Source organism: Onychostoma macrolepis, chromosome 18 (genome assembly GCF_012432095.1).
Source record: "Onychostoma macrolepis isolate SWU-2019 chromosome 18, ASM1243209v1, whole genome shotgun sequence".
NCBI classification, from domain to species: Eukaryota; Metazoa; Chordata; class Actinopteri; order Cypriniformes; family Cyprinidae; genus Onychostoma; species Onychostoma macrolepis.
The window spans coordinates 9,468,583-9,480,906 of record NC_081172.1 but is presented as its reverse complement, the minus strand read 5'-3'; the positions used below and the strand labels follow the sequence as shown (position 1 = coordinate 9,480,906).

Here is a 12,324-nt window from a genome sequence, read left to right as displayed (position 1 = left end):
GGATGGATTATTTCAGCAAAGGAGAAGTGCTCACTAACACACTCACAGTGAACAATATTTGAGAAAAATAGGCCTTTTGTGTACATAGAAAAAGTCTTAGATCTTTGAGTTCAGCTCATGAAAAATGGGGGCAAAAACAAGTGTTTAGTTTATAATTTTGTTCAGTGTATTTAACTATATTAATATATAGCCTATGATTTGGCTGCAGTGTTATAGTATTTATATATTATAAAAGTATTTATTAACATTCTGAATTAGCTTTATTCTTAAAATTTAATCATACTTTTCATTTATTACTTTTTAAAAACATTTAAATTTAGCTTTCAGATTTTAATACTTTTTCCCCCCATTAAAAGAATTTCCATTAAGCTTTTCCCCATTTAATAATTACAATTTTTTTTTAAGTTTACAGTAACGAGAACAGACACTGTTTAACACACTGATTAAATGTAGTCAATTTTTTTTTTTTTTAAACCGCATAATACTTTTTTCCTGAAAAAAAAAAAAAAGTTGAGTTTTTGTTTTGACAGCTTTTTTGTTAAAAGTTAATAACAGCTATTTTCAGTTTGCATTCATTTTTTCCTTTGATAGTTGAAGTGTGAAGGACAATAATGCTGCCACATTTTAAGCTAGATTTCATGAAACCATGTTTTACAAATGCTTGTTCTTGCTTTGATACAGAGCTTTTGTAATCACTGATTGTTTGCTGGAAAGCCTAACAGAAGGTTATGGTGTCTCACCGTGCTAATGAGGCCTGCTGCTCACTCACGCTCATGAGGCTGAGGTCGTCGACCAGGCCTGAATCTGTGGGTTTAGTGCGCTGAGAGTCCTGAGGGTTGATGGAACTGCGAGTCACCCTTGTGATGCCAGGCGGAGCAATCCTTCTGTCCCTGCTCGACTTTGCCTTGCTCATGTTCACACCTGGAAAGGGGCATTCATTTGTTTGTTTATTTGTGTATGCTTTGATTTCTAATAACAGATTTTAAGAAGGAAATGTCAGTCCTTGTAAAACTGCAATAATGTTAGAGGTTCAAGTAAGGATTTATGCAAAGCTGATGCAGCTATAGATCAGGGCTCAACAAGAAAAACGACATAATTCTTCACATACATAAAATACACACCCACTACTAAGACGTTTTGAAGGACACTAACATTTGAACTTATTCATAGAATACTGACAAAAAAAAAAACAATTGTATCGGTTTCCACAAAAATAGCTCAACTGTTTTCAACATTGAGAAATGTTTCCTGAGCATCAAATCAGCATATTAGAATGATTTCTGAAGAATCATGTGACTCATTTATTCCTGCCATCACAGGAAATTACATTAAAAATTAAAAAAGAAAAAAAAGAAAACTTGTTTCTTGTCATTTCACAATTACTTTAACTGTAATTGATTAAATAAATGCAGCATTTACATAAAATATTGACCTCCAACTTACTACATTTTAATTAGGAATACAAATTAATTTCAAATGATTGTTTCGTTGCATTTGGGCCAATGAAATACTGTTTATACCAGGAAGAAAAAGAAAAAGTTGAAAAATAACCAGCAGTCATTTAAATATTACAATTAAACTAGAATCTTAAATGCCTTGAAACTGGGATACAAGACCATTTTTAAACATCTGTAAAAAAAACAACAAAAAAAAAAACAATCACATATAAAGTTAAAGAAAAATGAGAGCATTTTTAACAGTTAAAAACAGGATTTTTAAAGTATCTTGTAAACATGGTAGTTATATCTATGAAATCTGTTCTAATACATTTTTTTTTTAAAGAAACGTTTACACATGCCTTTTTCTTTTTTTTTTTATACAAATATGACGTTATTTGCTTGTTGCTTTTTTCCTATACCTTTCCAAATTAGGTTCATTGCAATATTTAAGAATAATTAAAGTCGTAGCAGATCAGTGTCCTGCCTTTGGCTGGCGTAAAGCTACAATGTATTAAACCCATCAAGCCCCAACAAAGCTAATGGTTGTAATATATTTAATGTGTCCCTCCACTTTGGTTCAACAGCCCACAGCTGTGGCAGCTTTACGGCTCGGGGAACGGGAACGGGTACAAGAGATGGGGAGTGGGGGGGTGAAAGTGTCCAGGATTGACTGTGTCAACAAACCCAGCTGGAGGAGAAAGGAGGAGGCCATTTAGACCAAAAAAGAAGAAAAAAAAAAGAGAGTGAATAGAGATAGATGATGCAGAGGTACAATCCAATAAAGAGAGTTTGTGGGAAGCGAGAGGTGAGGAAGATGCCTGGAGCCGTGAGAGCCCATTTCTCAAGCCGCTGACATCTAAGGATGAACGACAGACAACGACGAAAGAGAAGGGAGAGAGAAAGAATAAAAGGTAAGAGGAGTGGATACAAAGAGATACATCCAATAAAACAAGGCCTGCGTCACAACATACAAATGTGATAAGACGGGCCTTTCAACGACAAACCTTATCACAGCCGAAAGAGGCACAGATCTCACATTCACAATGACAACGGGTCAGTGTGCAGAGTGATAAACAACTACCAGAGCGAACAAAATCTGGCAACCTGCAAACCAAAACACATTATAAGTGGCTATAACTCAATTCAACTCAGACAAAACTGGCCGCAGATGAAACTCAATTAGTCATTTGTTGGTTATTTAATCTTTTTAAGTGCATCAAGGCTGGTCCTTATGAGATTCCCCTCTCCCACCTCCACTGCTGTAATGGCTACTCCCACAGAACTATTAAAAACTACAGGGGATGGGAGGTCACTGCCTTTGTCTACCTGCTAAGCATAGAGACACTGCTGCGCATATCCAATATTTCACAGCTGAGCTTAAGACTCGCATAAACAGCATGGAGAAGTCTGCAGTACAATGCGTTTCTCTGTTTTGTCACAATCTGGGACTCTAAACGCATGAAAACCTGTCCTTAAGTGTGAAAAAAAACACCCTTTTCAAATGATCCGTTTCACAAACAAACGGCAAGCTCCAGGCAGAGTGAAGTCCAGGAGGCACTTATGAGATGTGACCCTGGACCACAAAACCAGTCTTAAGTCGCTGGGGTATATGTGTAGCAATAGCCAAAAATACATTGTATGGGTCAAAATGATCAATTTTTCTTTTATGCCATTAGGATATAAAGTAAAGATCATGTTCCATGAAGATATTTTGTACATTTCTTACGTAAATATCAAAACTTAATTTTTGATTAGTAATATGCATTGCTAAGAACTTCATTTAGACAACTTTAAAGGCGATTTTCTCAATATTTCGATTTTTTTGCACCCTCAGATTCCAGATTTTCAAATAGTTGCATCTCAGCCAAATATTATCCGATCCTAACAAACCATACATCAATGGAAAGATTATTTATTCATCTTTCAGATGATGTATAAATCTCAATTTCACTGGTTTTGTCGTCCAGGGTCACAAATATAAATTTCAAAGGCCGGATGTGACTGAAGGACATAAATGTTCTGAACTGAATATAACGCACACACACACACACACACAAAAATCCCTTATTTTGTAATCGTGATGTTGCTCTGATTATTTATCTCACTTTGCATTGCTCTTTTTGTTTTAATTTTCAGAACAATAAATAATAATAAATATCAAATAGTTTTTCCCTCCAGATGAGTAAAATCAGGCATTTTAAACCAGACACTAAGTATTTTGTTGAACTGAGAGAGAAAAATTCTTCATACGCTGTTAGATTGATACCTAATATTTAGATAAATTATCATCACTATTATTAATTATTATTAGCTAACAGTTAAACATTTTTTATAAACAGTAATAAATACTAAGTTTAATAAATCACTATATATTGATGAACGCAAATTTGAAAAGAAAAAAAAAAACTTGCAAAATTGGGGTGGTGGGGGCAACATGCAGACAAATAAGCAAAACTCTGTCTGCTGTCTAACAAAGACTTCACTAATCATAGGCACAGGGGCTTCACGCCAAAGAAGAGGCAAAAACCAACACGAGCAGTGGTGTGACTGAAACCATGGAGAAGAGGTTAGCAACGGGCAGTCAGGGCAGGAATGAGCTGGCTGTCAGACTCAGAGTTAGTAAGACAGCACAGAGTCATTGTGCTGATATTAGCACACATCTCTGGCCTCTCACTTGCTGACAAATTGAGCTTAATTAGTTCAGCTGTTTGATGAGACGCAGCTAAAAAAAGGACTAAGATGGAAGATTTATTTAGTACGGAATGTTATGACAGTTTAATATTTATATAATAATGTTAGAGAGGGGGGAAAACACATCATTAGACTAAAGGCCTCTAGATCCATTTTAGTACTGGGAGATATTTCTCAAATACCAAAAGCTGACTTTAAAACTACACAATATAATAAAATAAAAGGTAAATATACACTTCGATTCAGTTTAATGTGTTCACCCTTGTATACAGCTAGTTTTTGATGTCTGCTGCCCCCTATGCATGATGTGGAGACAGTTATAGAGTTAATGTGGCCCTCATCAAATACCAGTTTCTCCACCTCATTGATAAGGGCCTGTCATTTAGTGCCCCCTGTTGTCACAATTTCAAAAGACAAGGCAACTAATTCACATTCGTTTGAACTTTCTATTCATCAAAAAGTCCACTTGAATCAAATATTAAGAAGCATAACTTACACTCAAATGTTCTCTGAGCACCAATTCAGCATATCAGAATTAAGACTAGAAGAATGCCAGATAAAAAAATAAATAAAAATAAAAAATATTCAGCTTTGCCATCCCAGGAAAAAAACTAAAATAAATCCATGCTGCCTTAGTAACCAAAAGATACTTAAAAATCTTAACGACCCCAAACTTTTGAATGATAGTGTACATACAGCATGTTTGCTTTTATTATTATTATTAAAACATCAAAATGAAACAGCAACCACTATGATTCAATGCATTCATTCAGCGAATGATTCGTTAGACTGAACCCCATAACTTGAAGTGGCTCTTTTTTAACGAGTCATACAGAAGGACCCTCATTTATGCATGAACCAGACTATGTTTAAGTGTGCAGTCTTGTAGAAGACATTTTCTTGCTGTTATTTTGTGGTACATGTTTTTTTTTCTGATTACATTGAATTAATTTCAGACCATGCTGAAAACAAAGTCAAAAAACTAACAACAATAACTATCAGCACACTATCCAGTAGGCTTAATGTTATTAAATGCTGCCGCTCAGTGGCCAAAGTACAGCAAAATGAGGGAACCGGGGATAATATCGGTACTAAACTGTAACTCAATATACATTCAATATTTTAAAGGAGTTTGGGGACAAAAATTAATGCAAAAGCAAAGGCTAGTGATATATCATCACTAAAATAATACAGAAATCACTCTTATGCTTATTGGATGTTTCTTCAAAGCAACACAACCAGGGCCACTTTTCACACAATAAATATTTTGTTATTTAAGCTTTTTTTTTTTTTAAGAAGAATTAAATTTTCAATGAGAGATAATGGCAAACAAAATCTGTACATCAAATAGATTTTTTTCCCCATTAATTTGATGTCAATTAATTTGATGTTAATTACATTAAAATCAACCCAGCGGTGGCATGAAAGTGCCCATGAAATACCTAATTGTTGATGTTAAGTTACAATCACTTAAGCAAAGGCCTTAAGATCTGCTGTTTTAAAATAGAAATCAAAAATAATAATATGGCGCCTTACATAGAAGCAGAACATCGCTTCAGGGCGCGTTCTTTATATCGTAATAATCACCCATGTCGCTTTGTAACGCAATAATCTGCGCATTCATACACGGTGTAGGTTTATGAGTTGCAAGTGAACATTGTATTTGATTCTCTGGCGGCGCTGCTACAATGCAGTCAATGATGAAACACTGCATTAAATGTAACCTCGTAGCAAAACCATTGCTATTGCTTAAAACATTCAATGTATAGCGGCCAGAGAATGCGAGAATATGTGGTTTTGGCTAATAACTCGAAATACGCTTTTCAAAGGTTAAATGCATCTAGTATTTGAAGCAAACAACTAAGTAGCCTAATTAGTTACTTGCCTCTGTATTTGTTTACCGGACTGAGGAAGAAGGGAAGACAGTCAAAACGAACAGCAGCGAGTCGATGATATCCCTCGCGACAAAATAACAGACCAGGAATTACAAATATATCAACGTGATATCTGCTGCAAAATGAATGTCATGTTTGAATCTGTGCAAGTCCACCGTTCCCGCAAAACATTACAAGCTGCTTGACAATGCAGGAAGTACGTCATTTTATGAATACGAGCGGGAAAACATTCCTGTTACAGCTGCTGCAGATCAACAGCCAATAGGAAATGCTAGATGAATTTGTTTAAATAATTTAAAAATTGTATTATATGCAATCCAAAGTTTGCTGAAGTTACTTTACTTAAACAGTTTATGTCTCTGTATTGAACAGTAGGGCAGGATCTCTTTGTAAAACATAACAGCCTTTGCTTTACACAATGGGGCAAAATTTAGATTCAAGAACTGACTCCCTTTTCAATTCATGAGTAAATTGTCCACAGCCCACATGCAGGATGTTGAATGTGAATGACATGAAGTAGAATTTACAGAACTGCAAATTTAGAAATTCAACAGAGTCACACAACAGAGGAATTACAACAACCGGCAATCCAGTGGTTTCATACCGAAGACTTTTGGGTAAATTAATGCACAACATAGTCCAAAAATGTATCTATGAGATATGAAATGCACACATGTGGAATTTCAAACATTGACTATTAAGTAAGGAAATGTTGATGACTTATTTGTGGTCGTGACACAATGCAATGTCATTCTGAAGGGGTTTATTTTGAGTTATCGATTGTAGGCTATGTACATTATCCCACTTTCTACAAATCTACCTAAATATATAGATAGATATGAAATATTAATGTAAAATAATTGTATTAGCATAGGCTACTTGTTGAGCAGAGAGAGCACCATGTACGAGCAGTCAGTTACAACATGTTGCCCTGGACAAGAGTTATTTTTCAGAAATATTTTACTGTTGAATGCTGTGATTAATTAATAATGTAATCATATTTTCAGAAATACCACACATGTTATGTACATAATGAAAATAAACATGTTTATGGGTAACTGAAAATGAAATACATTTTTGAAAACGTCACTTTAAAACAGTGAAAGGCTAATAATTTATTTGAATTTCACTTAATTTTTCCTTAAATTCAAATAGGAATTCTACATCATGTTCAAATTCAAATTCAAGAATTTAAAAGGCATTCTTAGGGCTAATTTAATTCTGAATGGAACACAACCCTGTCGCTAACAATCATGTGCTAAGAAAAAAAAAAAAACTAGTTAAAGGTCATTTTCATTATTTGTTACGTTTACGGGCATTACCTTTAAACGTAAAAAAACACAACACAATGAAAAGCTTAATTTAAAATACAGGTTAGACACAGGAAAAATCAATACAGAAAATTGCTTATTAGCAGCACATTGGGCCCTATTTTTATTGACATTTCTTAGAGTATACTTTACATGGCACAGAAGTCATGTAGTTATCAAGTAAATATTAAAAAGACAAGTTTATTGATCCATGTCCATTATCAGATCTCAGTCAATGAAAAACCAAAGAACTCAGGTGCACAGATAGGCCTACACCCTTCGTTTTCACCATAGCCTACTCAACACACACAGTCAGAGTATAGTGAAGTCATTTCACACACCAGAGGGGTAAGAACCAGAAACGTCACTTCCTCTCCTGTGTCCACATTGGTACGTGGTTAAAAACAGCTAGGACGCCACGTACACATTATGCAAAGATAGGTCTTTATAAGAAAAGTCTTGTAAGGTCGCAGCTCCATCGCAATTTTAGCGTGTATCTTTCTGAATCGCCGAAGGGAGCAGCATATTTTTCCTTTGAAACAAACAAGGGGTGGAGACAGAAGTTTCTAACTTCATCTGCAGAAGTTTAGAGAAGCAAACTCCTAAAACTCGTAAGTATATGCACGACAGCTGGCAAAGTTTTCCTTCTGCATGTTTTTCGAGGGGATGTGGATATTTTTTTTACTAGTTATATTATGGGATGCATACGAGCTTTATTGATTTTGTAGACAATGGCTGGATTGTCTCTAATGCATCTCTTACCTAACTGTCGTTTGTTGAGCTGCTGCCCTGTTTTTATGTAATTCTCTTCAAAGCAAGATCTGCTTCTGGCTCTTTAGTCTCCTAAATCGAAGTTTCCTTCGCTTGGTTAACATGTATTCTTCGTAAAGGTGACTATAATTTCCTGTCAAGCCTTTATTGTTCTTTCTCACCTAACGTGTAAATGTAGTGTGAAATGTAGTTAATTTAAACCCAGATTAGTATTATTTATTCCGAGGGAAAGAAAATACTTCTCACACAAGCGCCACGTCATATTTAGAAACAGCTAAGGTTTATAACGATGTTCGATTCATGAATGAGTCATTCGTTTGAGTCGTTTTAATGAATCGTTTAAAACTGTTCACAAAACCGGATTAAACGATTCCCGTGTTAACAATTCCCTCAATCGTCTTTCACAGTTTCGAAGTAGTAGTCTATCACTAGTGTCAGTCGAAGGTATTATAATAGATGAAAAATACAAATAAACGCACTGGAAATATGTGTGTGATCTGATATTGTAGTTTTACACACAGGTTAGTTTATTTAATAAACGAATTTATAAATGTGACCATGCTACTGAAATCCTTTGGTCAGGATTTAAAACCGTCGCTGAATCTTTTCTTTCTTTTGTACCGGTTCTTTTAAATGCGAAAGAATCGATTCAATGACATGAGTCTGACCTCGCTTTACTAGAGTTCGCTTGTGGACGGACTTTATATTAATAATGCACTGATTTTTTACGTAATAAAGTTGACTCAAGACCCTGATTTATTCACTCATTTCCACTCATTCAGTAACTGCTTACGTGTAACTGTACACGTATTGATATACTGCTCAATGAGCTCTATTTTATCTTTATTGTCCTTCCTTGGTTATGTCCCTTTAGGTATGACTTCAGGACAATAAATGATTAAATTGGAATATTGCATCACCGTGTTTCATATGGCATCTGCTGTATGTTAATATTTAGTTATGATTTCTTAATATCCCTCATGTTTATAAGGTTTACTAATAAAAAAAATAAAAGATTTAGCATTTCAGTATAATATCATCTCACCCAAAAAACTATTTTTGAACTTTGGTATGGAGGATCTGATACACAATAATTTTATTTGTCCTTGAATAGTCCAGTCTACCTGTTGGCAATGTTGACAGGGTGTTGCAGGTTACTTTTTGTTACAGTAAACTGGTCCGCCTTGTTCTATGTCAGTGCTTGCTGGGTTAATGCCCATTTTTAGTGCCAAACTTTCACCTTGTTTTCTGTGTCTGGTCCCGCCCAAACTCTTGATTCTTGGAAGACAAATTTAAATTTCTTCTGTGGAAAATGAAGAAGGGAATTCTAACTGCCGCATCTTGTTTGTATTTTTTTTTTATTTTTATGTAGATTAAAAATGAGTGAAACAAACCAGCAACAGGATGAGTTGCCTGCATACTTGAAGGATGAGCCTCCAGCAGGTACTGCAAGTTATGCTGACATTTTTATTGTGAAAGGGACTTGCAACAGTTATTCCTTTTTGCAGCAGTCAAGCTTTTTATCTTAGCACAGTCATGCTAAATGAATCATTTTATACAGCTGTCCTTAGTACGTCTTCATGCAAGAGAATATTAACGATTTGTGCCACATAGTGGTGCTCTTGCACAATCCAAGACTGACACTAGGCCATTGCCCTACTTTTTTCCAGTCTTAATAGTCGAACTTACTAGATTTGGTTATAAAATTGTCAATCTGTTTATAGTAGTTGGTCTTGGTACATCTGGCTATAAAATTGTTCCCCAAAAAGTGTTTAGACGGTTAAAGATATATGACTGGCATTGCTGTAGATGACAAAATTTCAAATCAAATAGTATTTATTTTAAAGCAAAATGCCACAAGCACACTTTAAGAAAGTAAAACATTTCACTAAATACAGTATCTTTGAATTTTAATTGATGATTAAAATGATTAAAAACTGGTAAATAATGATAAATATCCACAATGGTTGTTTCCACAAATAAATAAAATAAATAGCGTAAGTCATTCATATTGTTCATAGAATTCTGTTGCCAGATTGAAGAAACTTTAATTGAAGTAGGAAATTAAATTATATAGTAATTAATTTAAATTATTAATTACTAATTAATGTGGCTTGTATATTTAATTGTATGAAGGTCTTCGCCTAATATATATATTTTTTTATAAATTGAAAGTGAACACTTTAAGTATGAAATTAATCTAATTAATAATTACTTTTAAAAATATTACCCAAATTTTAATTAATTGTATAGAGCTATTCACCTAATACATTTTTATTTTAATTTATTGAAAGCAAAATGTTTAACTGAAGTATGAATTTAAATGAAATAATAATTACTTTTAAAATATGACTAGCACATATTAATTGTATCTTATTAACAATTGGTTTTAATTCAAATGTGGCTACAGCGTTTTTCACCTAATACATTTTTCATTCAATGAAGAAAAATAATTACGTTTAATTCAAATATGGCTAGCATTTTTAATTGTGAAAAGTTCTTCACCTAATAAAAAGAGATCGCTTTAATTAAATAATTACTTATAAAATATGGCTATACTTTGTAATTGTATAGAGTTTTTCAGCTCTATTTTATTTAATTCTAGACAGCTACTCCATTATCTTATCTTATCTGTTGATATTTTCAACATTAACACTTCATTTTATATCCTTTAGATGCCAACAAAGACCATCCCCAACCGCAGCCTGGCATGTTCTACAGGGTGGCCGGTGGTCTGTTCAGTGTCACGAAGGGAGCCGTTGGGGCCACAGTGGGTGGAGTCGCCTGGGTTGGAGGGAAAAGCTTTGATCTCACGAAAACTGCTGTTACCTCAGTTGCAGCTGTTCCAGCGATGGGAGTGGGGCTCGTGAAGGGCAGCATGTCCGCCGTGGCTGGTGGCGTGACTGCCGTTGGCTCCGCCGTTGCCAGTAAAGTTCCCATTGGTGGAGGCAAAAAGAAGGACAAGTCTGATTGAATCACGTGGCTCAAAGGTACTTTTGTCAGAGGTGTCTGCATCGTGTCTTCTTTGACTCCAGAGGGAGTTGATTGTGGAGTTCACGCTTGTGTTACAAGCATATTTGGACCATATCCGTGTACCTGACCGGACCAACAAGACGACATTCGCAAACCGGGTGGCCTTCATCTGCTCCACGCAAGAACCTTTGTTTTTGTGTTCTATAGGAATATGACATTAAGTGTGTGTTGTATTCAGAGTCAAACTGTTTATGTATGAAGTATTAAATATCTGACCAGAGGTGGATACATGGACCTCTAAATGTTCCGTTTATGCTTTACTGAGCACACACTTGTGTCTGACTGTACACGCAAAGAATCGCATGTTTTAAGCACACCTTACAGTTGAATTGCTCCAAGCCGGTTGTAAGGATGAAGATCAATCAAGTGTTCCTCTAGGTGCTGTGGGGGAAAATCTCAGACTGCTGGGTGCTGATGGTGGCGCTCCATCCATCTGATTGATTGTTTGTGAGATTACTTACTTTGTGCCTGTGGGGTTCATGCTGAACTCCAGCGATCGCTCTCTGTGTCCCCCTGAAAAACAGAGAAACCACAAACCCACACACATAAATATATAGTCCCACGGTAAGGGCTTGTGTGTTTAGATTTTGTCAAACAACTCCAAAATTACAATTGTGAGCCACAAATATGAATGCTGATAGTACTGCATTTTTTTTTTTTTCTTTTTTGGGAAACGTGCATGACAATCTCCATCAAAACGCGAGGCTTTCTGTTTTGATGACTATAGCTGTATTCCAATACCTAGAGACATTTTCTTTTTCATTTTTGTGTCATTCCATCTGTCCTTTCACTTCTTTGTTCTGTTTGCTCTTTTAACTCTTTAATGTGAATTTTTTTTTTTTTTTTTTTAATGTTTTGTTTTATGGGCCAACAAAGAACCACATGAGGTGGCAAAGTATAATACAGTATTTTCTTCTTTTCAAGTATTTGTTTTCCCTTTACCAAAGATTACGATTGGAAAAAGAGTTCAGTGTATTTGAGGATTTTCTTCTTTTTGTTAATGTTGATATGCAGTATACTTTATGGTATTCAGTGTACTCTTCATTTTAGATAGATAGATAGATTAGTTATCAAATGTATATTAATGTTTTGTTGTTGTTTGATTTGAGACAATCCATATTTGAGTGTAATAATGTGAATTCAAAGGACTTAAATAAAGAAACATCACAATTTCTTCAATGTTAA

At 34.9% G+C, this 12,324-nt stretch overlaps 2 protein-coding genes across 5 annotated transcripts in view; one reads left to right on the top strand and one right to left on the bottom strand.

Annotated features, from left to right (window-relative positions):
- Positions 1–11,073, bottom strand: part of si:dkey-103i16.6 (uncharacterized protein LOC557125 homolog) — a 16,743-nt gene extending 5,670 nt beyond the window's left edge. The window contains exons 1-2 of one of the 4 annotated variants that reach the window (XM_058750794.1): positions 10,936–11,073; positions 741–921 (exon numbers count right to left, since the gene is read on the bottom strand). In XM_058750794.1, the coding sequence (XP_058606777.1) occupies positions 741–913 (173 nt within the window). In that variant the 5' untranslated portion in view covers positions 914–921; positions 10,936–11,073. Of the gene's footprint in view, positions 1–740; positions 922–6,015; positions 6,238–10,935 lie in introns of those variants that run through there. The other 3 variants (XM_058750797.1, XM_058750795.1, XM_058750793.1) reach the window with 3 other exon arrangements.
- tmem263 (transmembrane protein 263) lies at positions 7,659–12,324 on the top strand. The gene is made up of 3 exons (XM_058750798.1): positions 7,659–7,946; positions 9,479–9,549; positions 10,782–12,324. The coding sequence occupies exons 2-3, from the start codon at positions 9,486–9,488 to the stop codon at positions 11,078–11,080; spliced, it is 363 nt and encodes a 120-aa protein (XP_058606781.1). The 5' UTR covers positions 7,659–7,946; positions 9,479–9,485; the 3' UTR covers positions 11,081–12,324.

Bases quoted from the DNA above. Each gene is read 5' to 3' on its own strand.
- tmem263 (XM_058750798.1), top strand. From the start codon at position 9,486: ATGAGTGAAACAAACCAGCAACAGGATGAGTTGCCTGCATACTTGAAG. The intron at 9,550-10,781 runs GTACTGCAAGTT...TATATCCTTTAG, and splicing joins GAAGGATGAGCCTCCAGCAG to ATGCCAACAAAGACCATCCC.